The sequence below is a fragment of the Python bivittatus genome, unplaced genomic scaffold (genome assembly GCF_059951505.1).
Source record: "Python bivittatus isolate LINGU-HERP-01145 unplaced genomic scaffold, Pbiv_v1 ctg000700_np1212, whole genome shotgun sequence".
In the NCBI taxonomy this organism is placed as follows: domain Eukaryota; kingdom Metazoa; phylum Chordata; class Lepidosauria; order Squamata; family Pythonidae; genus Python; species Python bivittatus.
Window position 1 is genome coordinate 604,817 of NW_028277098.1, and position 25,297 is coordinate 630,113.

At 42.3% G+C, this 25,297-nt stretch overlaps 1 protein-coding gene and 1 long non-coding RNA gene across 4 annotated transcripts; one reads left to right on the plus strand and one right to left on the minus strand.

Moving 5' to 3' along the window:
• Positions 1-5,537: 5,537 nt before the first annotated feature.
• On the plus strand, positions 5,538-6,683 carry LOC148214115 (uncharacterized). The gene is made up of 2 exons (XR_015798344.1): positions 5,538-5,595; positions 6,105-6,683. It is a non-coding gene; the product is annotated as an uncharacterized LOC148214115 (long non-coding RNA).
• Positions 6,684-6,956: 273 nt separating this feature from the next.
• PRKAB2 (protein kinase AMP-activated non-catalytic subunit beta 2) lies at positions 6,957-23,048 on the minus strand. 3 transcript variants are annotated; one of them, XM_088153291.1, is made up of 8 exons: positions 22,907-23,048; positions 16,114-16,276; positions 15,604-15,770; positions 13,510-13,603; positions 11,942-12,062; positions 11,727-11,860; positions 10,983-11,051; positions 6,957-10,478 (listed from the first exon to the last, which is right to left on the minus strand). In XM_088153291.1, exons 2-8 carry the CDS (start codon positions 16,267-16,269, stop codon positions 10,401-10,403), a joined length of 819 nt encoding a protein of 272 aa, XP_088009417.1. In that variant the 5' UTR covers positions 16,270-16,276; positions 22,907-23,048; the 3' UTR covers positions 6,957-10,400. The 3 variants fall into 3 exon arrangements, with proteins under 3 accessions (XP_088009417.1, XP_088009415.1, XP_088009416.1); XM_088153289.1 differs by lacking the exon at positions 22,907-23,048 and adding an exon at positions 22,706-22,832; XM_088153290.1 differs by lacking the exon at positions 22,907-23,048 and adding an exon at positions 22,365-22,522.
• Between the last annotated feature and the right edge of the window lie 2,249 nt (positions 23,049-25,297).

Here is a 25,297-nt window from a genome sequence, read left to right on the forward strand (position 1 = left end):
TCTCTGAGTTGCCTTAATCTTAGCCTCCAACCTCATTTTCCAGGGGAGGTATGTACTACCGTCCTTCTTAATTGTGTAGTCAAGCATCTCCAGGATTACAGCGGCTGTAGCGTATACCAATTTGTTGGTTTGAGTTATGGTGGTAATAGGGATTGTCGTAAAGGCTCTATTGACATCTTCTAACATACTTTCTGATGGTACTTCTCCACTGAGCCTTGGTAATTGGTCACATGGGTTGACTGTAACTAGTTTATCCATGATTTATGCCTCATGTCAGCAGCTGTGCTCTGTAATGGAGGGGGTGGCAGTGATGTTCCAGCTTCAGATGTTGGCTGCACATCCAGTTTTTCAAGGTGGTCTTGAGTCCAGGATGTAATGTGTAGTTGGTCTGTCTCAAGTTGTGAGAGCAGCTTCCTCTTCACTATGTTGAAGCATTGGGTAAAGTGTGTACTTTCAGATTTGCAAGATTGATGTCAGCCCTCCCAGGTAAACCAGACAGAATCTTGCAAGTCTGAAGGTACAAATCTCCTGCCCTCCCTATTTACTACCTGAGTAGTTACAGCGGGTCCTTCCTAAGTTTCTTTCTCTGGCCATTACTCTGTTGTGGACTCCTTTCTCCTTTATCTGATTGTTCCCTAGGTGGCATCTCTTCCCCACCCCCCCATCTTCCAAGGTCACCCTCACATTCCATCACATCAACTGATGTGCCATCAAGTCAGTGTTGACTCTCAGTGACCACATAGACTTTTACTAGGATAATTAGGGTCAGTGCATCATGCAAATCCAGACGACTGAGGGAATTGAGTAAATTATGATTGAATTTACCATGGGTAAGCATGTGGTGTAAACAGAGCCTCAGAGCTATCACAGGTCCAGGCTGTTAATCTCACTTTACTGCTTTCTCTTCAGAAAAACAATAGACTCAATTAAATAGATGAAACTGGGAGAGGGTCCTGGCTCTGAAGGATTTCTAGAGCATGTTCTTTATCTTCTACTTCTTGGAGATATACAATAAAGCTTTTAAAATATAATTTACTTTGTACTTCTAATGAGACTCATATCACAGTACTCCCCTAATTAAGAAAAGAATCCTCTTGTGGGCAGTGACAGACTACAAGCAACTGCAAATCCATTTATAGTCTCACACAGCACATCAATAGATATCATTGACTGGTAATGGTAAGAAATGAGATTTAATTGTTGTAAAAATAGCGTATATCAGACTAGACAGCAGTTAGTGAAAGCAGCTGGGATAGGAGGAATGGAGAGGAAAGCAGAATAATAGAGTGGTAAGAAGGGTGAAGAAGAAGCCTCCAAAACTTGCTGTGAAATTCAAAAGAGACTTGCAGTATTTTTTGTTACGGTCCTGGATTACAAGAGTTGTATTTATATCCAAGCCAACACTTCCCTTTCAGATCTTCCAGCTGAATGCATAAGGAAAGGAATGGGTGCTTCATTCTTTACCCATTTTGAAGCTGTCATGCATTCAGACAAAACAATCTTAAGCTAAGATTCTGTGGGCTGGCCAAGCTGGCAAAACTCTAAAGAGGGGAGGATAAAAGAGGCCAACTGGGTCTCATTGAGCTCCTTGGTGAGTGCATTTCCTAGTCCCTTAAAAAGACTGGGAACTCCAGAAAGTCCTTATCTGCAGGAGGTCATGAGAGGCAACAATTCATGTAACTGCTAAGCCCATGTTCTAGAGAGAGGCCAGCTGGTGCATCACAGTGGAAACTAGGAGAGTATGCCCTACCTTCAACCTTCAGTATATCAAACACAAAAAACACAAAAACTAACGATCCTGGGGTGTGCCTGCAGCATTATAGCCATTGGAGCCTTATAGAAATTTTGAAAAGCAATAAAGGAAGATGGACTGAGATCCACTGAAATAAAAAGTTTAAATGAAAAGTCTATTTCCATTTTATTTATGAGATTCATTTTTCTGAGGTTTCTAGTTTGTCTATGGATGACTATTTCTTTGATGTACCTTTTCCCAGGGGAAAAGGGCATGACAACCTATTTCACTAATAAATATGAAGGTTAGGAGTTTGACAAGTACATTGTCTTATAGATGAAAGCTTGTACATTTAATTCAAGCTGAATGTACATTGGGCAATCAAGGATTTGTTTGATTTTTAACTCTTCCATTAGCTTTCACACAAACCATACAGTATTTAGTACCTATTATCTCTGGGTGCTGCTTTTGCTGTGACTTAGGATTTCCAAGGCAGGTTTTGATTAAGTATGGATTTCTCCAAAGCTGTATATTTTGATTTTATTTATTTATTTATTTGGACCTTCAAGTCATTATTGACTCCTGGCAACTGCTTAGACAAGTCCATGCAGTTTTTGTGGCAACATATTCAGAAGTGCTTTGCCATTACTTTTTTTCTAGAACTGAAAGTGACTGACCCAAAGTCACCCAGCTGGCTTTATGACTAAAGAAACTCATAGTTTCCCAGTTTCTAGCCCGGAGTCTTAAACCACTACACCAAGCTGGCTGTCACATTCTGAATAAATGTAATTTATTTATTCTGATCTTAAATTACAAGTATAATGATATACTATTTCTTCTTTTTAAATGTATATGGTGAGACATGGAAAGGATGCCTCCTGTTCCTCTTTGTAAAAGGTCCCATCCACTATAAGGCCTGCTCTACTCTATCAGGGTAATGCAACCATTATTGATATCACTAATATTTGCTACCAGCTTCTTTTCCTCCCTTCAGCAAGGCCTTAGAAGCAAAGCCAAAGAAAGAAAATACCATTTTCTTTCCATTAATTGAAAGATAATTAGTTTAAGAATGGCTTAAGTAAATAACTAGTACTCAATCTGCAGAAGCCCATGCCTTTTGAGGCATGTTACCAGATTAAAATCTCAAGACACAAACACAAACTTGCACCATAAATGTCTAAAATAATGTTTCACTTTATTTTAAAAACACATACACATATTGTAAACATGGATGGGTTTGGATTTAAGAGAAAAAGAGTGAATCCAAGTTTGGACTTGGATTCAAACAGTAAATGGAGGAACACTGGGTGGGGTCATCTAAACTGCAGACTGAGCCTAAGGAAAAATAGCTGTGAAGAAATGAGGCAAGGCTCTGAGCACAAATAAAATAGAATAAAATAAAATAACACATTCTCATTACTATGCTGTTCTTTCCTTATGAAGATTCAAAGAACAAAAGCATCCAGTTTTCTTTCTTAATATCCAATACGGTGTTGCATCCGTCTGGAGGTGTGCATGCAGTACTTTTTTTTATGTATTTGGGATTTAGTGTGATCTGTAGTTGTATGTTGTCCTGGGATGTGTTGGGTTGGCTGTATTCCAAGCTATTTAATTCCTAGCTATTTAATCTTGCAGGGAGAGGAGTTGTGTTTGTTCAGGAATTTAGCTAAATGTTTCTTCTGGAAAGAGTTGGGTTACATCAACTGAGTGTACCTTCTGTTCTAATGGAAACTTCTAAAAGTTTGCCTTGCTAGAGGTGTTATACCCCTTCTTTTTAATTTGGTTTCAGAAGCCAGAGTTTTTGGTTTTTTATTTTAAAAGAGCTCAAAACAATGATATAGTTTAATTCATTCTTCTCTACTCAGGGCTATTGCTTGCCAGCTTCCAGCCTTCTGACAAGAAATCACTGCAGTTCTTGGTTAGTGTTTCAGATTAGTACTGAGAAGATCCAGTTTAAATTCCTATTCATTCATAAAGCTCACTTGGGCTCCTTGTTATCTTTCAGACCAACTTATTTCACAGGGTTGTTGCCAGGTATAACAGTGAGAGAACTGGTTTGTTGCCTTGAACTTGGACAAAAGATAGCATATCCATGTACTTGTTGAATAAAACTAAATGTAAGTGCAGCTAATAGGTTGTTCTGAAAATAGACTTCCTAGGTGACCATCTAAGGCAACAGAGAGAACGTTTTTCAGACCAGTTAGCTTTTGAGTAGTATGCCAAAGGATGCATTTCAAAAAGTAGGTAGGGCAAGGACAATTTTAGTGGGAAAAGTTGACGAGAAGGTGGTTGGACAGCAGTTGCAGAGGGTTTTGGATGAAGCGGGTTATCTAGACCCATTTCAGGGCAGGTGCGGTAGTAAGAGAGAACTGGTTGTGCTTGTCAGTGACCTCTGGTCAAACCCAGCCATAAAAAGCATAACCATTGACTGATTTACTGATTGGTATTAGTTATTTTCCATATACATCTCACACTTCATAACAAATATTCTGAAATAAATAGCAATTGTGCCAAAACACTGAAAAACAAAATATTAAACCATGATAACCAAATTGCTAAAAACAGCAAGAAAAGAGTCTTAGCTCCTAGCACAATAATTATCTTAGCCATTATAACTACTCATTAAGTGCCTAATTCCTTTTCTATGGATGCTCTGAAGTGGCAACTGAGTCACTGTGTAGGAGCAATAGCTGCTGATGCTGGAGCAGTCCAGAGCTGCAGCTGCTGACCTGGGCTGACAGCCTGGTTTTTTCTTTGTAGGGACACATAAACTGCTGCTGGCAGAAGGTGCCAAGAAACGAGGAATCCATGTCACAGGATATTTGCAGGACTACAATACTCTTAAGAAACAGATTTTGGATGGCAAGACTCTGATCCACCAGATGGCATCACTCCTGCAGCTTGGTCTGAAACTACAGGACAACACGGTAACTGGGAAGGTTAGGTTGCTGGGGTGTGGAACAGTTTTCCATTGAGATTTACATTCCTTAAGAGCACCTTCTTTCACCACTGGAAACAGTTTCAGGCAATACTTTGAATGTCCAGGGTAACTGATAATTCAAAGTCTTCATTCTCACTCACTGTAAGTGTCCTTCTCTTTTGTGAAATGGATTAGAATAGGACTGACTTCCTGTTTCTGGTTGCCAAGCATCCCAAGTAACAAACTCTAGACCAGTAATATGGCTCTGCCTGAGCGTCACGGTCTCTCCCCACTACTTTTTATTCTGTGCATCTGAATCCATGCTTGACAGAACTCTTGAATGAGTTTGGGCCAGGGAATATGGAGAGAAGGGGGAGGGGGGGCATATTTACCTTGCAACTTTACACTAGCTGCTCCCACAGGATCTTGGGAATTTTGTGTCGGAAGGGGTGATGCCCTCCTATTCAGCCCAAAGGGACCTAGAATTTTTCAAGTGTCAAACCCCAACAAGCTTTGGAGAACTTTTCCACATGCCACTGGAATGGGACTGGAGATACCTGTCTCAATCTGCTCTTTGATGAAAAGGAAGAAAGTTAATTCTGCTTGCAGAGTTTAAAGTGGGGGTGCTCCGCTAGTGAAATTCAGATATTTGAGCAGTTACAGTTATAAATTAGATGAAGAGGCTAAAGAATCCTTATGAAGTCCTCCTTCCACAATGACAATGGCTAAGCTCTTCAGAGAGGATATGATTCTTCTTCACCAGCTAAGTCTATACATCAGAAAGGAACATCTCACAATGGACTTGCTAAGTGGGCAATAAAGACAGAGAGAAGAATTGGGGATAGCAGAGAGGAACAAACTGATTCAAGTTATGGTTGACGTTTTCTTTACTACAGTGACTGGGGCATACCATGTGCTGAAGAAAGCAAGGATTAACCTGGAGGTATGTTCAATGTCAGCTCTCCTTCATATGATGCTGGCATTCCAGGGTTGAGGGAGGAGAGGACATGCAAAGCTGTCAGTCTCCTGGTCCAGGAAAAGGGAGCCTCCAGGTTGCGGAGCAAATTCTCTCCTAGTTTTCATCACCTGGCCCTCAAAAGTCTTTTTACATAGTCTTTTGCTTTTTATCTAACAAGATAATATGGAGCCTTACAGCCCTAAAGCTGAGCCTTTGCTTAATATGCTAATACTGACATCAGGGTGAATGTCTTCAGCAGTTGACCCTATTATACAAATGCTCCAATTCTGATGGCAAGAGAGGGCATCCTGCTGTTCTGTTCATATGGCCCACTTTTGCTCTACATTTCTGTTGTCAGAGCATTAAATTGTAACCAAGGGTATTAGCATGTGTTAAAGCTGATGCTGTGAATACTTCAGGGTGGGAGGAGGGGTATTAGAGGACAAAGCCTAGTAGAAATGTTAGCATCTCTTCTTTACATCATTTAATTCCAGGGGATGTCCCAGCAGCCTAAATCCATTTCTTCCATTGGCTATTGAAGAAATGAATCCATCCACATGGCCAGAAACAAAAGATGAAGAAAATAGATCCAACTTTAACTCCTAATTCATCTAAGCTAAGCAAGAGAATGAGGCTGCTTAAACTGCCAAATCACCTTTGGCCAGGAGGACATGGATTCCAGAATTCATCCCAGAACCTCACCACCATCTTGGCTACCAGCTCTGGCTAGCATAGCGTAAAACTCCTATGTAGTCAGTGGCATGGCACACAGGTTTTTCAACCATCTCCTCATATGCTCTGCTGCTGGACTCCAGCAGGAAATTTATTTGGAAATGCTCCCGACATCAGTGCAATATGATAATAAGACTAACGCTATGTATATGGAGTGTACAAATACACAGACTAGACCACAGTGGCACATGCTGCTGTCAGAGAGAAGGGTGCTCTAAGAATAGCACCCTCAGAGAGTGGCCTCCAAAGGTGCCCTAGTCTTACCATTTGATTCTTTGGCGTACGGTGCAGAAGTCTTTTTATGCTGTTAGGTTAGGGAATGGATACATCATGTATTATTATTATGATTGTTATTATTATTAAGACTGTTGCTTTGTACTGTTGCTTCAAAGGATTAGGACCTTGATATATTCTTGGCAAGTGTAATCTTGTTGGTCTGACAATAAGGTGCATTTAGCCCCTGAGTCATCTTTTTTCTCTGATTATCTGAATTCCCACTAGTTAAAAAAAAAAGAAAAGCAAGCTGGAGTTTGCAGATGTTGGAAATTGGCATCCATTTTTCTTATTCTCAATATAAAGAGGCCTGCACTGCCTCCTAAATAAGCCTTTGCTGGCTTCAGAAAATCACACCGTTTCATATGATTGCAAACCACTTCCATTCTCTTCAGAATCAAGTGCCATTTCAAGAGCCATTTCAGGTGAGTTTTAGGCCTGAATTGGCTTGGAGGCCTTGAAAGATAACCTATTCTAAGAGGGGGAAACCCTGTGGGAAGAGCTTTTAAAACCATCAAGCATAGTGTCCTTCTTCTAAGCTGTTTAAATTAAGAACCGGGGACATTTTTTGACAGTAGCTTTATTTGGATGAACAATAAGAGGAGAAAGTCTGCAGAACTACAATTCACTCCTCATATATATGTTATGGACTTGATCCCATATGTTTGCTCAACAATAAACCTGAGACATGACCTAAAGTAGGGTTTTATCTTAAATTTTCCATTGATCTGGGAGAGGCAGTGGTGATAGTAAAACAAGATTACCTGTAGTGGGCAAATGGTTGATTGGATTATTTTAATGGTGTTCAGGATGAGGCTTCAAGAAGCAAATTCATAGTTTAGGACTGTTTCCCCTACCTGCTTTGTCCAGACAAGCACAAATGACCTTTTGGCACAGAACAGAAAGTTTAGCAGCTATGGCTCATGCTGTAATCATGCTGACCAGCAACTCCCAGGATGGACTACTACAATGTACTTGACAAAGAAGAAATGAGTTTGGGGGCATTAGGCATCAGTGCTGGAACAGTTTTGCCATGCTTATCTTCAGATCACTTCATGACTGGATTGCTTTTTTGATCACAGGCCTACGTGTTTTGAAAGGTGTACCCATCCCATGAGCTAGTAAAAATGGGATCTACTTTTCTGCACCACTCCCACTTATGACATATTTGCCCAAGAAAGATTCTTGCCAGCTGTGTTTAGTTGTTGGGTTGGTCTGGGTTTTTTTTTTTTTTTTGGCATTTTAGCCACCTGGTGTCTGAGTGTTTCTCTTTTTGAAAATCCCAGCTGTTAATTGCTGCTGGTACTGAATAACTGTTATAATTTTGTTCTGCGGCACTTTTTTAAAAAGCTGTCCTAAAATGTTTTTGAAGTCAAGGCATTAATACATAACAGAAAGCCTTTGATCTTATTTACTCCCAGTACCAGATAAGAGACTACTTATCTTCCTTGCCAAGTTGTTCTGTGCTGCTCTCAAAGAACTCCAGTCATTACAGCCATTGGCAATAAAGTACTTTCTGCTGGTCACCCCAAGGAAGAGCTCCAAACTAAACTCAAAGTCCAATATCAGGAACTCAGAATTAAGCTTGTTCTCATTTCATATCTTTATTACTGCAAGCAGGTCATGCCATGTTTCATATCTGAACAAGAGAAGGATACCAAGAAAGAGAAGACTCAGCTTATCCAGCCCTTTCTGATTCAAAGAAATTTCTGAACAAATTACACTTCTTGCATTAAGACGCAGGTTAGGTCTGGCAAGACAAACCAAGTCCATTAGATAGCGTGCAGTGGAAGGAATACGGTCCAGTGTCATCCCTCAAATCAACTTCATTCCAGTAGCAGTTCTAGGCTAAATCGGTGCTCTTGATTCCAGGTACAAAACCGGAGGCCAAAGTGTACCCATGTTCTACAGTAGCCCCAAAGCCACAAGCAACTCTTACTAACTGCTCTATCATAGCAATCGACATGCAAGACCCACACTTATTCTGAGTCAGGCCCTTTTAATTCTTCCTACTCCCCAAAGCTGTGCGCAGGCTCTGTCTCCTTAAATCTACCTCTTCTGTGGCTGCAACTAGCATTGGTCACATGTTAGCTCATCTGAGCAGTTCATCCTGGTCTGGCCCTTTCAGCTATCTTGTCAAATCATAATATGGGGGCTCTAATAGAGTCAGAGCCTCATGCCCTAAGTTTAAGTCACCTGCTCCTTTGGTATTTCAGATAAATCTTAGGGCTTTTTTCCACAGTTATGAATCAAAGGAAAGAGATCAGTATAGTAAGATTATTAACAAGCTCCTTAAGCCTTGCAAGGCTTAAGATAACCATTTTCTCATTTCAACCCGTCTCCCTCAAAAAAGTCCAAAAGTTCTGTCCACTTATTCTGCAATGGTGAGACAGAACTAATTAAATTCCATAGCAGTTCAGATACTCAGTTAATAGTTAGAAGTAGCAATACATGGGAAATCTAGGTAAACACAGCAGTTCTTAAATCATGCAAGCCAATACATCCTTCAGGATTAGAGCTAGCAAAAAGCTACCAACTGTGATGAATAGAAACAGAACTTCCATCTTAAGATGCAGTTACATTTTGAAATGGATTTCTGATTTGGCTCAAAGAACTTCAACACAAGGCCCTGCACCAGTTCAGAACCAGTCAAGACCGGCACGATCATAAGACATTAATTGGTTTTGAGAACTAAACTGGTCTCTTTCCAGCTCTACAGTTGTTTATTGTGTGGAGTGGAGGGGTGAGGGGCTTTTTCTTTCTCCAGAACCTAAGACAGCTCTGACCATTGCTTCTTGACTCAGTGTTGCGGGTCAGCAGCATTGAAAATGAAGGTTTTTGTGCTGCTTCTGAGCACTGGGAAGTCCAAAACTCCTCTCTCCCATAAAATGGCAACCATGTGGAAACACCCTTAGCGTGCTTGTTCCATGTGCCCAAAACCAATATCTTCAATAACTAGCCATATCACTTCTTCTGCACAATCGAGTCTTTTGGCTCAATTAGTCAGCAGATGGAATAAACCTATTTAACCCAGGAGCTAGCACAACTGTAGTGCCTTTCATTGGTGTACCCAACAGTGGAGAAACTGCTTCTGAATGGTGCAGAAGCTACAAGCTACATAGTGGTCCAGCTATACAGGCAATCCAGGACTGGGCCTTATCACACCCACAAAACTGGGCAAACATGTGAAGGCCTTTGCAGCAGTAGATATTGAGAACGTAAGAGCAGTCCTACTATGCTAGGGCAGAAATGTGCCTAATCTAGCACCTCACTTCCTACTAGAAGAGGTTTTCAGTACTTGAGGATGGGCTATCCACAGTAGTTAACGTTTAAAGATATGCAGTCTCTAAATCTGGAGGCTCCATACAGCCACCCTGACGTATACACAATGGCCATATGATTTGAAAAGAAGGTGGCAAAGAACTTTCTTTCCTTTTGAATGTGGAGGGGGAAGATTGCAAGGCAAGACTCCTTATTTCTTAATGTTCCCCAGGAAGAAGCCAACCCCACGTGTACAGTTTGCAATATATAACAGATAACAATAACCCACCCAAAACTTGATTTTACTAGCTTTGTGCCACTATGAGATGCAAGTTGTATGTCCCAAATAGCTGTTTGGGAAAGAAGATTTCATTGTCCAGAAAAATCAGGACAGGGGCTGGGTCATCCAAACCTTTGCCTCTGATAAAAGAATCTGGAAATCAACTACCCACCCTCATGCCCACTGGTATTCTGGGATATGCGGAGAAAGCAAGTCTTTGTGCCCCTACAGAGAGATGCAGGGATCAAATAGGCTTGTAAAGAAGAGTGGTAACATACTTCTTCTTGTAGCGATGTGTGGCACTGAGTACCATGACACCATCCTATGGGAGAAGACACAAGAGAAGAGCTGAAGAAGAACTGTACTGAACAGCAGTTATAGATGAAACAGATTCATGCATACAATTTTATTATCTAGGAGATTTTTCACATGTATGATTTCATTCTCTACCTCCCTCCCAAATGTTCTGAAATAAAGACAGTGGAGAATCAAAATATATACAGGATGGCTCTTTCTGTGACATCTGAGAGGACACAGTCATGCGAAACCGTGGCACCAATGCAGAACAGCCCACAAGATGGGGAGAAGCTAAAAGCCTCAGGCATTACTGGAGTTTTGCATTTTGGTTTCTCTACAAGCATTTCCATCCTGCTTGGAAATCTGAAATGCTGGATTGGACAAGAAGTCACTCCCTCCCATTCTTACAGTAGAGAGAGAGTACAAGTACAACAAGATGTGTTAGAGCACAATAAGAACAATAAGAGCGTACAAGTACAGCAAGATGTGTTAGAGCACAATAAGAACAGGCAAGATGGACAATATTTACCTTAATGGAGAGTGCATAGAGGTGGTTTAGCATTACGTGGTTTGGCTCTGGCAAGAGGGCTGGGTCACACTGAAAGAAACACATAGGACTCTCATCATGCAGCTATTTCTTGTTCATTGATTACCTGTCAGAACATCACCTCAATCTGGACATATATGAAAGATTGTCTTACACACATACTGTATCACCAAAGGTAGGCATAGGCTGTCTTGCTCCAAGATTCTGGTTCTGTGAGAATTTTGCAATCATGAAGTTTGGAGCAAGATTATTATATTTTTATTATTATAATTAAATGTGTATGGCTCCTGACTCTCGATGACTCTGGGCTGCTCACAAGTAAAAAAAAAAATTTTTTTTTTAAATTACAATGAAAAACAAAAATAGGAAATAAAAGATAGCAAGATGACAGAACCAGACTTGAATGGAAAAAAGAGAATCCAAGGGGGCCTGACTCACCCTTGATATAGGTCTGGGAGAAAAGCCATGTCTTCTGGCCCTTTGAAACACCAGTAGGGTGAGGGCCATTCAGATTTTGGGGGGCACCCTTATCCAGAGGGCAGGCACTGTGACAGAGAAGGTGCATTTCCAGGGTCTCAATAGATGGCAGTGTTTAATCAAAGGAACCCAGAGCACACCAACCCTGACCAGGCTGATGCTATAAGAGATGATATCTCCCCACAATGGAGGCCTTCTGGGATCCAATCAGTTACTATAAAGCTTTTGCATTTAGGAACTGGTACTCACCGAAATATTAGTATCCTTGTTAAGGATGACTTGAAGGAGATGGGGAGGAAGAATTGGTGGAGATTTGAATCGCTCTTCAGGCCGATATACATACATTTCCTGGCCATAAATTCCAGGAGGGGAGCCAGAAAGTTCTATTGAAAATTAAAATAGTGTGAGAAAAGGAACCAGCTCATCATTTTGGATGTTCATGCTAGGAGCGCAAGACAAATCACCTCGATAGGAGGTCTCTGAACTTTCAAGGGAGTCAACTTTTAAAGCATCAAATACTTCAAAGTCCGACTTTTTGACATGAATCAGATTGTTTATTGTTCCCATCTGACTGGTCACCACTGGCTAAAAAAAAAGAAGACAGAATTAAGAGTTAACCTCGAATGCTAAGTCACCTTCGACACACAGAGATTTTGCTCACAAAGCAAGGAGGGCTGTATAAAAACTATCCTGATCCTGTTCACATTCTAGACCCAACTCCATAGTGCCATATCTTTACATTTCAGACCAGATGTAGGAAGAGGACAGGAGCTCCAATTGTGGTTCAGTTCAAACTTTGCCTCAGCTGTGAACTCACTATGGGAACTTTGTTTCTCATCTTCAGCTCCCTTCTTCCAATATGATTAACTGGGAGATGATGGCTGTATACTATTAGGAAGTTTTTGTAAATGGGGGGGGGGTCCATTTATATTCCAGTGCGAACCACAACTCAAACACCTATCACTAGAAGGGGTGAAGCTGAACAGGTTTGGCCTCTGTTTTGCTCAATTTTCAGGATTAAAGGTGGGAATGGGACCAGTTTGCTTTCCAGAGGCGTCCTACTCCTACCCGTTTTTGTGGGTTTGGTCTGAAAACAATGACAGTGAAATTCAACCATTTTGCCACTGAACCTTGGTCTTTTTTCATAATTCAAGCATGGGAATAAGTGTGGGAATGAGAGTGACCATCTCCTGGATCCCTTCCCACTTTTCTTATTGCTATAGATTACACACCAAAGTGGGTCCTTTTACTGCTGGATTTCAGTCATGCAGTCTTGGGGGAAGGAGCAGAAGTGGGGGGCTGACCAACCCATTGCAAACACTACTGAGATAACATAGCTAAGCCAAACATTTTAAAACTGTAAAAATAAAATGTCACCTCCCAGTATCTCACTGAAAGCATCTGGAATCTCATTTTAAATTGGTTTACCACAGATCTATTGAGAGCAATTTCCTTTTACATTCCCAGTAATTACAGATCCTAAACCCGTACCATACTTATATTCAGTCAGTGAAAAACAGTATCTGGTATAACAAATACCACAAGGGTCAAATTACTGAATCCAGAACATTCTCGCTCTCTCCGTATCAAAAACCACTAGAATTTCCAGTGGAAACCTGCCTAACTTCACAAAGAAGTTAGTCAAAATTATCAGAATTACTATGAAAAACATACACGCTATGGAAGCACCATATAATTAACTGTTACAGATTTTTATCCTAAGGAACAAGATACCAAAGAAGCAAAGAAGGTCTGCAGGAAAGCTAGAAAAGTGACTGGAAATAACGATGATTGCAAAGGAAGTGATGCTTTGGCTACGTCTAGGCTCGCAGGTTCCCACGTTCCCTTCATAGTTACCCATATTCACAAGAATACCCTTACCACGGATGACCATTTGTGGCCTGGGATGCTGGCTTATTCAAATACGCAGACACAGCAGCAAGAAACCAACTTTTCTCACCTCATCCACACCTGTACCTCACAGGGCTTCTCAGCCACCAGGGTGAAGACAGGTAGAAGAAAATGGAATTACCTCAGAGGGATCATGAACCCACTGGCCATCCACAAAGAATTTGTACTGGTGTTCACCTTCAGGAAGATCCAGAATAGCAACAAAGTCGTTGTGGCTGAAAGAAGAGGGAGCGATCCACAGTGAGAAACACAGAGCATAAAGAACGTGGCCTGTCTTGACTCTTTTCTCTGGCTTGGATAAAAACAGCAAGACATACTCAGCCAAAGGAAAAGATGAAGATCTGTTTAAGCAGCTGCAACTGTTTCAAAAGGAATCTACAAAGTTGCTTCATGAAAGTTCCCATGAATGAACCGAAAGAAGGAGACCTATTGAACTTGTTAAAATGGAAGTATTCACCTTTCTGGACTGTGAGAGCTATTATGCAGTGAGCAGCCAGCCTCCTGAAGTTGTGGGTGCTCTCAAGAAAAGACTGGGCAGCCATTTGTCCGGCAGGGTACGAGGATTCCTGCACTGGGCAGGCGGTTGGACTAGATGACCTCTAAGGTCCCTTCCAGTCCTATGAAGCTGTTTTAAACAGGTCTGCCCAAGAAATACTGTACATTGTTAGAGAGATAGTAACCTAATAATCCCTTTGGAAAGACTCACCGTGAGCAGGTCAAGGTGGGTCTGGGCCACTCTGGGTGAGGATTTGGGGGGTGCAGATGAGAGTTACCGAGTGCCCCTCACCTGGGGGTGATCTAAGGGCCCGTCTGCATTGGCCTGGAAGCCTCCCAAATGGGCAGCTGCTGGCAATCAGGAGGTAAGGAGCTCATCTTAACCCTCTGAGCTCATCTGTACATTTTGTACCCAGAAGGAAGCGTGTCCAGACAGACCTAATCCAAATGAGAGGACTCACATATCTGTTACAGAACCTTCTGCCTCACTCCTAAGCACTTCCCGCCCTTGTACCTCCCTCCCTCCCTCCCAATATCAAGCAGGAGATTTGGATAGATTCAGGAGCAGGAGAACAGAGCAAATTTTCAGAAGACCAGCATCCATCCTTAATTGCTAAACCTTTATGCTTCAGACTTGTTCTTATCAACTAGACTCATATTCTGCCAACATTTCAGAAATGGGATTCTTCTGGGCAATAGCCTGGTACCCTCTTGCAGCACACATGGCAATACAAGATTTGGAGCCTCAAAAGCAATACTAAGCCAAAGAAGATGTTCTCCTGGTCATCTATTCCCAGTTTCTCCATTTATAAGGCATGTTTTATATTAGCTTTTTTCATAAAACAGGTTCCGTTTAAAAAAAAAAAGGAGTCACATAAGAAAGATGTGTAATTTTCAAATTTTATTGCTTAAAAAAATGACACTACTGTAGCGAATAATTTTAAACTTGGTGTCCGTGTTTTCCTTGATTGGATGCTTCACTGTGCCAACTTCAAATTGAATCCATTAAGAATGGCACAAGTGAAGTAAGTTAAAAAGTACCGTGTTGGATGTTGAAACATTCACACTTTGTATTTCAATGTTCAGAGAGATGTTCTGTTTGTTTGTTTGTCACATTTATATAGCCACCCATCTCACATAAAGTGACTCTGGGCGGTGTACAACATTTAAGTAAAACAGCAAATAGATAAAAAACATTCATTATAAAAAGGTAAAAATTAATTTTTAAATGAAAATATTATCAAAAAGTTTGAAATATACAAACCCCATGGAGAGAGCAGAATATCAATCATAGTGGAGCCTTCTAAGAATGTCTCCGGTTCCCAAAGACCCTCAGACCTGATGACACAACCAGGTCTTGAGGGACTTCCTAAATGACAGCAGGGAAGGGGCGAGCCTCACTTCAGGGGGGAAATGTTCCACAAGGACGGAGCCACGGCAGAAAAGGCCCGCCTCCTGGGACCCACCAAATGCAAGTCCCTGGCTGATGGAACCTGTAGCATATCTTCCCTGCCAGATCTAATGGGATGGGTTGATATAATCAGGGAGAGGCAGTCCCTCCCCAATTACATGGCCTGGCCTCATGCCTTAGTTTGGGCTTAAAGTTTTTAGCCAATGCTTCTTGCCCTGTGTAGAATAAAAGTCAAACAATGCACCCCCCTGCCACTATAGATACTGTTTCAGTAAAGTTAAAAAAAAAAATCACTTCACCCTGTTTCACCTTTTAATGAGAGGAATCTTAGTGCTCCAATTGTTGAAAGATCCTGAGATGAAAACTTCTTTGCCTCCATCTGTCCAGCGGATGACTGTGGGACGAGCCTGCTGGGCTGGTTTAACTAACTCATCCAAGTCATGGTGCCATGATACAAACTCTTTTTCTCCAGGAAGCTGCAGAAAGAAGGCAAGAATTATATCTTGTCCTAGTCATCCTGTACACAAAAATCCAAATCCCATTTCCTAGATTAAGGTGGTACATAATCAAGTGATGAGTGAACACATTTCCCAGTTACTTTAAGCATTATGAAGGAGAGAAATCTGGAGAATTACCAGGCAGCAGGTTGGAAGCACATACTGTAGTCCGAACAAATAGCAGCTGAATGTTGCATATGGGCCATGAGGTGCCCAATTATACATCATAAATCACTATTATAATCACAACCACAACTATGCATATCAGAACAAGTGATAATGTTGTTAGAAAATCCTAAAAAGCATCAGCCAAATGCTGTACCTTAGATTCATGGGTGCTGAAGATGTTGGGGTCATCAGTGCTGCCAACCATGATCTTGTGTGAATGATCTTTGGTGTGGTGGATGGGTCCCTCTGAGCGGTGAATCTTGGAACTGTGGCGTTCTCCTGACATCCTTTCACTTGTGGTGTTCCCCATGACTCCGCTGCAAGATGGCAAAAGAAAAGAATGAGCACCAATTACAACTGTCATAGACATAATGTAGCCCTCCATCCTCAAAGGAGCCAGAGAGGAGTACTGCATCTTCCTACAGCTCATAGCGGGCAACAGGTTCCTATAGCCATGAGAAGGAATACAAAAGAAATGCGCCAACAAACAGAATTGCAAAATTGGTAGCAGAATTGCAAAATTCATAACAATCACAGAATCATAGCGTAGGAAGGAGACTGTTAAGCCAACCAATCAAGCCCCTGCTCACTCCAGGAATCCAAATTAAAATATCCCAGAGAGACATCTAGACTCTGCTTTAAAATACTAAATGAAGAGAAGCCCACTATCTCTAGCGACAACTGGTTCTGCTGCTGAACTGCTTTTACCATTAGGAATCTTTTTCTAACATCAGTTGGAATCCTGTTCTTCTTCTAATCCATTCAGGTTATTCAAAGAATCCTATCATATCCACCATCAGTCATCTCTTCTCAAAACTAAACATATCAAGCTTCTTCCATCTCTCTTCATAAAGCTTAGCTTCTAGTCCCTTGATTATCTCCAGTTGCCCTTCTCTGAACCTGTTCCATTATCTCTGAATCCTTCTTAAATGGTGGTGCTCAAAACTGGACAAGGTGGGAGCTGACCAAAGCAGAACAGAGTGGAATGATGACTTCCTTCGATTTGAAAATTATACTTCTGCCAATTTGTATTCTTTGCAACCATATCATACTGCTGGTTCACATTCAGTTTGCAATTAACTACCATGCCTACTGTCTTCTTAAGAAAGATCTTTTTCTTAGAATAAGTATTATTACCGAAACAAACACCCCCTCATCCTATACCAGTGCATCCCTGACACATCTCTCTCCATTCTGATCATTGATGAGTACTTTTTAAGTACATCTCAGATTCATCTACATGTATATTGTCCTGCCATCCAGCCCCGCTTGCTAATCAGCATGTCATGGGATATTTTGTCACATGTTTTCCTGAAATCAAATCCTGAAATATTATGACCACACCATTCTCATAATCTATTTGGAGAGTTACCAATTAGAAAATGAATTAAATTTAGTCCTGCAAGATTTGTTCTTGACAAATGCATACTAATTTCTGATCACTACTGCATTATTTCAAGGCACTAACAACCTGAACTCTTTAGAATCTTCCCAGGTACCAATGACAGACTGGGTGGTCTGCAGTTTGCTGGAACTTCCTCCCCTCCCTGCTTTTTTTCAAAACAGGGACAGCATCTGGCCTCTTCCCAGTTCTCTGGCACATTATCAATACTCTAAGATTTCTCAAAGAAAAGGATTTGGTAAGAGGATCTGCTTGATCCTTCAGCATCATTGAATACGAATCATCCAGCCACAGAGATGCATTCCAAATAAGGAGGAATTTCCTGACCATGTATCTATCACTTTCAGCCTTCCATCCTGACCTCAACCTTTCCTGGGGGAAAACACACTTTTTAGTTGGAGAAGACAGACCAAAATAGGAGGTGACTGCATTTTCTGTTACCTTTCTTTACTTTGTTACTGTTACTTGTTAGCATTTTGTCTTCCTCACAGAACAGCTAGCATTCTTTTCTTTTCCAGAAGAAAAAAGAAGCTTTTAGAACTAGGGAGGGTCTTGTCTGAGACACTTTCTCAGGTTATAATTCTGTCCTGGACTCAGATTTCTTGGAGATTGCGGCTCTTCCTCCTGTTCCTCAATATTATTTCTTCTGCCCATTACATACGAGGAGAAAGTGGGCTTGCAGATACCCAGAACCTGAACCATGAAGGGCTTTAAAGGTATAAATCAAGCACCTCAAATTGCACTCAGAAGCCAACCGGCAAACAGTGCAAATCTCCAAGTAGAAGCCTTGAGGCACACCTCACGCTGCTGCATTCTGGAATAGCTGTAGCTTCCAATTGCTCTTCAAGGGCAGCCCCATGTAGAGTGTGTTGTAGTAGTCCAACTGAGAGGTGATTAAGGCATGATAGTGAGTAATGCCTCCCATTCCGGGAAAGGTCACAACTGGTGCACAAGATGGAGCTGTGCAAAAGCCTTCTTGACCACAGCTGCCTCTTGTTCCTTAAGCAGGAGCTGTGAATCCAAGAGGACCTCCAGATTGTGAGCCAGCTCTATGAGGGAAAGTGCAGCTTATTCAGAGCTAACAGTTAAATCTCACTGGAATTGGTAAGCCTTCAAACCCAAAGCACTCCATCTTTCTGGGGTTGAGTCTCAACCTGTTCCTACCCATCCAGAAGCCTCCAGGCATCTGGACAGCACTTCAACAGCTTCACTTATTTAGCCAGAAGTTGAGATATAACATTGGGTATCACCAACGTACTGATGAAACCTGGCCCTATGCTGACAGATCATCTCACTCAGCGGTTTCATGTAGATGTTGAATAGGAGTGGGTGAGTATTGCACCCTACAGCATTTCACATATCTGTGGATGTAATAAGAGCTGAGAAATGTTGATATTTCACTGCTTATTGCCACAGTGTAGGCCCAAATATGGACTCTCACTCCTCATTTTATGCCAGCGGTATGCTAGCATCTCTTAGTTCACTTCATTCCAAAGCTCTTTGGAAAACCTCATGTTGGTGAACCAGGAGAGGTATTCAGAAGAAACTTTGACTAAAGGCAATCCCTGTTCCAGTAGGCAGCTAAAGCCTTGACAGAACTGTCCACCATCAACTCAGGAATCTCCCCAAACATTCTTTGCAAGGTGAGTGGCTCCATTGGGGCAGACTGATCAAATGGGTTCATCCTCCCTGCAGAGGTTTGCAGCCCCAGACAACTCCACAGTGATCAGGGAGAATCTGACCATGACAAGGATGAGATTTTAATGTCCCAAGCCTTAGATCACATCACAACTGTCCCGAGACAAAAACAAGATCTTATAGGCTACAGTACATCTTATATACCAAACAAAATCAATATGGGCTTATTTTGAGTTTCTTGTGCTTTCTTCTTTCCAGGATTCAGTAATCCTTTCTGAACTTCCTCCTCCCTTAATGGTGCATTCATCCCTTCCCCATTTCCAAAATCAAGTTTACTTTCCATCACACCAAGTCAGATCCATCCTTTCATCCACAATGAGATTGTGAATAAGACAAGTTTTATTACAGACAGACCTGGTCTTCAGCTGTAGGTGAAGGCCAGTGGCTCTGAGAATCTGGTAACCTAATCTCTGGGGCAGAGGACACGGGACCAGATATGGGGATTGGCCTCAAGTAACCAATACTTCTTCCACAAGAGCAGTCCTTATCTCCCTCTACCAATCACCATCCTACCTTTTAAACCTTCCTTTGTCTCCCCTTTCCCCCACTCATTCCAATATGCCTAAGAGGGTTCTCTGCTACTAACCCATCCAATATCCTCTCCATCGATCTCCACACACTCTACCCATTCAAAACACTTCCCTGGCTGTACTTAACAATATCAATTCTGCAGCCACTGCCCCATTCAACTTCCATCCACTACCTCATAGCCCATCTACCCCTCTTCTCACTAGAGATGGTCCCATGCTCTGCCCACCTTCTCCTGGAACTTGCTCACTGAGAGGAAGAGTTCAGTTTACTTTTCCACACTCTTGCCCACACACCCTTCCTTGGCTTTCAGCTGATAGATTTTTGCCTGGTTTCTTTCAGAGGAAAAAAAAAAAAAGAAGCAACAGGGCAGGAATGGGGCTAGCTGGAAAGAAGATTGGGGGAGGATAAGATATACTGCTGGTTCCCCCCCCCGCCCCCCAGCTCCACTTCTTTTTTTGGTGACAGGATCAACAACCTTGGTGTTCCTGGCCAGCCAGCTTGGTGCCACAACTTCCGAACTTCAAGAGCTGCCTCAGTTGGGGCTCATGGGAAAAGCAGGGCTAGATGTCTCTATATCTAGTTTCTTGTTGTTATTCTCAACCTCTGAGCTTGCTCCTCTGTTTATCTGGCAGGTTGCTTCTAATCTCCATTTCTGTTGCAGAACTACCTTTCTTTCACATTTTAAATTGTCTTCCTGTTTCATCAACTGATAGCTACTCTTTGCTTCAAACTTTTGATATTTTTTTTTCAAGAACTGCTACTGGCTTGCCTTTCCTGAAAATGTAGACCAGATGTTTTGGGCAGGACATGTGACTATGTCACATGTATTGAAGATAAACATGTCCACAACTGTAGACACCTGTTTATTCATTGACACTTTTTCTTTTCTTGAGCATCATGAATAGAAAGGCTTTTATTTCTTCTTGTTGCTGTTCCTTTCTTGGGCTCTCATATTAGTCAAGTATGACTTAGAGGGAAAAACTGATAGGGGCAGCCCTCAAACTCTCCTAGCTAACTCCTGATAGTTTTCTCTCTATACTTGCTTAATGAGCTCACTCCCTGGAACTGGACTGCCTTAATATTCCTCTTACAGATTCCTGTTTTCTCAGCAAGAAGCAGTCCAATTACCCAGAATGGCTACCAGTGACAGGCTTCAGCCTAATCAATACTCAAACTGGAATGCTTGCTGTCAGAGATTCAAGGACAAAGTGCTGATAAAAATGCTTTTATTACAGATGCTAGAAAAGCTCTTAAAACACCAAGACCAGATGTTTAGCCCTTTCATGGTTCTCAGAAAGCCTTGTCCTGCTCTTTTTCATATCTGGGATAGACCTCTTTGGCAAGAGGGTACATTGCCATGGCTGAATATAAGCTCCTTGAAGTGTTTTAAAACAGCAACAAAGGTTAGATTTACAATTTCAGTGGGTTGGTTCTGCCCTGAAACCCTAAATTCTAACAGCTGCAGAAAACAAAGGCTTTATACTCCTGTTTAGATGTTTACATGCATTTAATTAGGCAAATGTGACAAAGCCAACGGAAACCACAATGTATGCTATGCATGAAGCCTTTTATTTCCACGGCGAAGAGTTTGCAGATACACCAATGCTTACAATGAACACAAATCCCTCTCCCTAGGTTCAGCAGTCTTTTATTCTTCCACAGCATGGAAATCTTTTCCTCTTACCACTTTACCTCCGAAATATGAGCTCCCTAAGCATTCTCAAGCCCTGTACATTGCCCCCTACAGGTATTTGATTTCGCCTGCAAAGCTCCCGATGACCACTAGAGGGCATAAAAGAGACACAGAAAACCCTAATTCCTATCATCTAATGATCATCCAGATTTTCACAGCCCAGATCTGATAGCGATAGTATCTGCAGACAAGGACAGCCCTACTGCATACTTGCTGGTACGAAGGAAGCTTCTATACTTGTTCAAAGATTCACTTCCCCAATACTATTTCCCATCACCAAGGGGCAGGCTGACATACAAACAAGTGCAGAAGCTAAAACTGGGGTGGGTCAGGGAGCAGGTTCGAGTCCTGTACTCTGATGTTCTCTACCTTACCTGTCTCTTGAAACACATTAAGTTATATTAAAAGCATACTGAACAAGAAGTAGAATTTTCTTGGAAGCACTGTGATAATAGATTCTTTTTAGGGTAGACAGTTCATACATAAAGATATCATCAGCAATAAATACAGTACGAGATCAAGACCAAGATGGCCAATCACAATTGGAGGGGTGGTATATCCTGTCATGCCAGACAAACAGGCTGAAATAGGGGTCGCCCCTCCCATTGCCTTTGGAATGGATTTCTTCTGTGGTGGTGGGGAGGCTGGGTATCGTGCCATAGTCGAATGTAGCCTGAAGAAAAACTGCAAACACCAACCGTGCTTCTTGCAGCTACAGTGGCGGATGAAAAGAATTTAGCTTCTTTCAGCCTGTGCGCCTGAGACAGCTGAATCACGTGGTCTCAAGTTCTATTTATTGCAACCTCAGGCAGAATTCCTGGGAAGCTGTCCTTGAACAGGCAAAGTTAGGCTTTTCTTGTCCTAACTCTAATTGTGGAAGAACGGGAGGACGCATTTCTTTAACTACAGTATACTTCTCTAAAACTATTTTTAAGGAGTGCGTTCGTAAGTGTACAAGGTGTACCAACTCCTGCACAGTCCAGCGACATTCCGAAGAGTGCGAGACGGCGGGCAAGAAGGATCCCATCATGACCAGCAACATTTCGGGAAAAAGATACACAAAGCGACTACAGTTGCTAACCTCAGTTCCCACTGAAATCCATGGGATTTAAGGCGTGCCTCTTTTATCCCAGTTTCTCATACACACCGGCGCCACCGCTCAATCGAGTGGGCGGCGAGCAATCGGCAATGGATTCCCAGATTGAGACGTCACTCTGGGACGCGACGCCACGAGAACAGGCAGCGGCCACCTTCCCGAGCTTGTTGCGGAGCACCGCCTTCCCCCACACCAAAACCAGGCGCCGCCTCACCCCTAGCTTTCGCCCACGAAGCCGAGAGTTTGTGGTATCTTTACCCTTATTTCCTCCTCCTCCTCTTTGGATCCCTCCCCAGGGAGGGCGCTGTCCAAGGCAGACAACTCACCTGGAGAACTACTTCCGACACACGCCTGCTTACTCACCCGCCGCCGGTATTAAAATGGCAACGCGGCCAGAAATAGAAATCGAAGGGCGGCGCATGCGCAAGGCGCCGGTCTTTTTTCTCCCCGCCGCGCAGGAGAAAGCACCCTCAAAGAGCGAAGAGGGCGACGGAGCGGGTGTTGGGAACCCTCGCGCTTCCTCTTACCATCAGAAATCTCTCCAAGAAAAGTGTCCTGGAGAAAAGATGAGCTATTTGTTGCCATCTGGTCGTCGTCCTGATTTTTGCAGCTTCGATCCGGTAGACTCGGGCAAAAGGTAAGTATCGGTGTGAAGGTAAAGGTTGGGAAACGTAGCACAGGATGAGAAACGTCTTTCGGTACAGAATTCTGGCATGGAAACTCTGTCTTTATAAAGAGGCGCAGCTGAACGAAACTACTGACCCAGCAAAGCAACCAGCCGATCCTCTTCTGCCTACCGAGTGGAGCGTGGAAGAAGGAAGGAAAGAAGGAAAACCCTCCCAGCAGGCAGAAACTCTAATCCAAAGGTAGAAGAGTTGTTCAGAGGCGAGAGGGGGAGAGGAAAAAGTGGCTACTGCTGAATTTAGGAATCTCCATTCGGTCGCCCTTTAAAGGTTGGATTATCCTATGCGGGGTCGCACGGATTTTTGCAGCTCCTTAAGCCCTCCTTAAGAAGGGTTTCAGGCATACCTTGTTGGCCTTCAGTTTCAGTCATTCCTGCGCGTGGTGGTGAAGATTTCAGATAGTCCCTGCGATGATACAAAGAATTTTAAAGATTAATGTTCAGATGAAACCAGAATTTTTTGTTGGGACTTATGAACAGCCAGTTAGAAAAGACTTATGCAAGATTGGTTTAGTACATGGTAATTGCAACAAGACTATTATACGCACAAAGATAGAGAAATTAGTGAAATACCCACAATGGAGGAGTGGATGGTGAAGATGACAGAATTTGCAGAAATGGCAAAATTGACCTGTTTGATCAGTGATAAAACAATAAATACTTTTATAAAAGACTGGAAATCTTTTATGAACATTTTGCTGAAAATGGAAAAAAATGAAATGGTGATTTTTGAGATTTACTGATTTAAAAGGATTGAATATGGAAAGAAGGGAACCATGTAATGCAATCTTAAAGAGAAAGGAGAAATAATAAATTTGTTTCTAACTGCTGTGAAGAAGATCAGAAGTCTTTCTTTAGATTTTTTTCCTTTTCTATCTGTATTGTTTCTTGCACGTTCTTTTTCTTATCCTTTATATATTTTCATGTTTATCTTTTACTTATGTAAAAATCTCTTAATTAAAAATTATATATGTAAAAAAGATTTCAGATAGTCCCTGGGCAATGTCCCTAGACCAGCGAAGAAACAAAGTGAGCTCCTCTTCTTGAAAATGTAAAATCCTGCTGCGTCCACAGATTCAGTGGCCACTGGCGCCATCTCAGGTCCCTCCCCAGCCAACACTAATCCCTTTTTGGCCAACATGGGTGCCAAGGAGCGGGGAAGACACACCTCCAGCCTGCTGCCTTCACAAGTCTCACTGAAAATCCACCACTCCAATTGCCCTTATCAGTACTCTCCTCATGCCTGTTCTACCAAGCTCCTTCCATAGTGTGTATTGGCTCCCTAGCACCTCTGCAAGCCTCATCCGCAATTGCCCACACCATAACTGCATCTTGACTGCCAATTGCATGGGGATTTACCCCCTCTGATGAAGTCAGGACACGTTTCACTGTTTATTTGAAGCTCTGGAATCATCACAAACCCGGGTCCTGCAAGGGAGTTGGGTGGAATTGCCAGATCCTGTGTCTTTTCATTGGGGACCAAAGCTCCTACTAGGCAAAATGCATAGAATGAAAAGGAGGCGGAGGAATCTGTATTTTGGTGAGAATATGCTGAGAAGTTGGTGTCCAAGTTGAATAAATAAAAATAAATCATCAGCATACTGATGATGCTTAATCATGTAGCAAGAAATGACCTCACCCAGTGGCTTCATATAGATGATAAGTAGCTGTGTAGAGTATAGCAACCTGAAGAATTCCACAAAGTAGGGGTCTAGGACTAGATTCCTCCCGCTACCCCCTCACCAGCACTGACTAGAATCAGCCTTGGAGAAAGGAAGAGAACTATATGCCTTCCACTCCCTACCCCCAAAGCCAGTCCAGGAGTCCACAATTAATGCATGAAAGGCTGGTGGGAAATCAAGGAGGTCCAAGATGGAGGTGCCGCTCCCATCCCAGTCTCCCCAAAGATCATATACAAGGGCAGTCAATGCCATCTCACTGCTATATGTGACTGCATCGCTTAGTAATGGCAATCTCAGCAGTCTCCATTGTCTTTATTAACTGAATCCCATCCACTCTGATTCAAGCCATTACTGGTTTGGTCCCTCCCAGCCCTGAGCGTTGGTAAGGTAAGGGACTGCCGCCTCTGTCTTGTCTTCAGCTCCCCCCACCTGGCTATCTCCCCCCCCCCCGCATCTCTGCCCTTTTGGCCGCCCTACATAGCGGCATGTTTACCATTGCCAAGCCAGTTATCCTATGCATATTGTTCCTCAAGTTCCTTTTGTTTCCTAAGTAA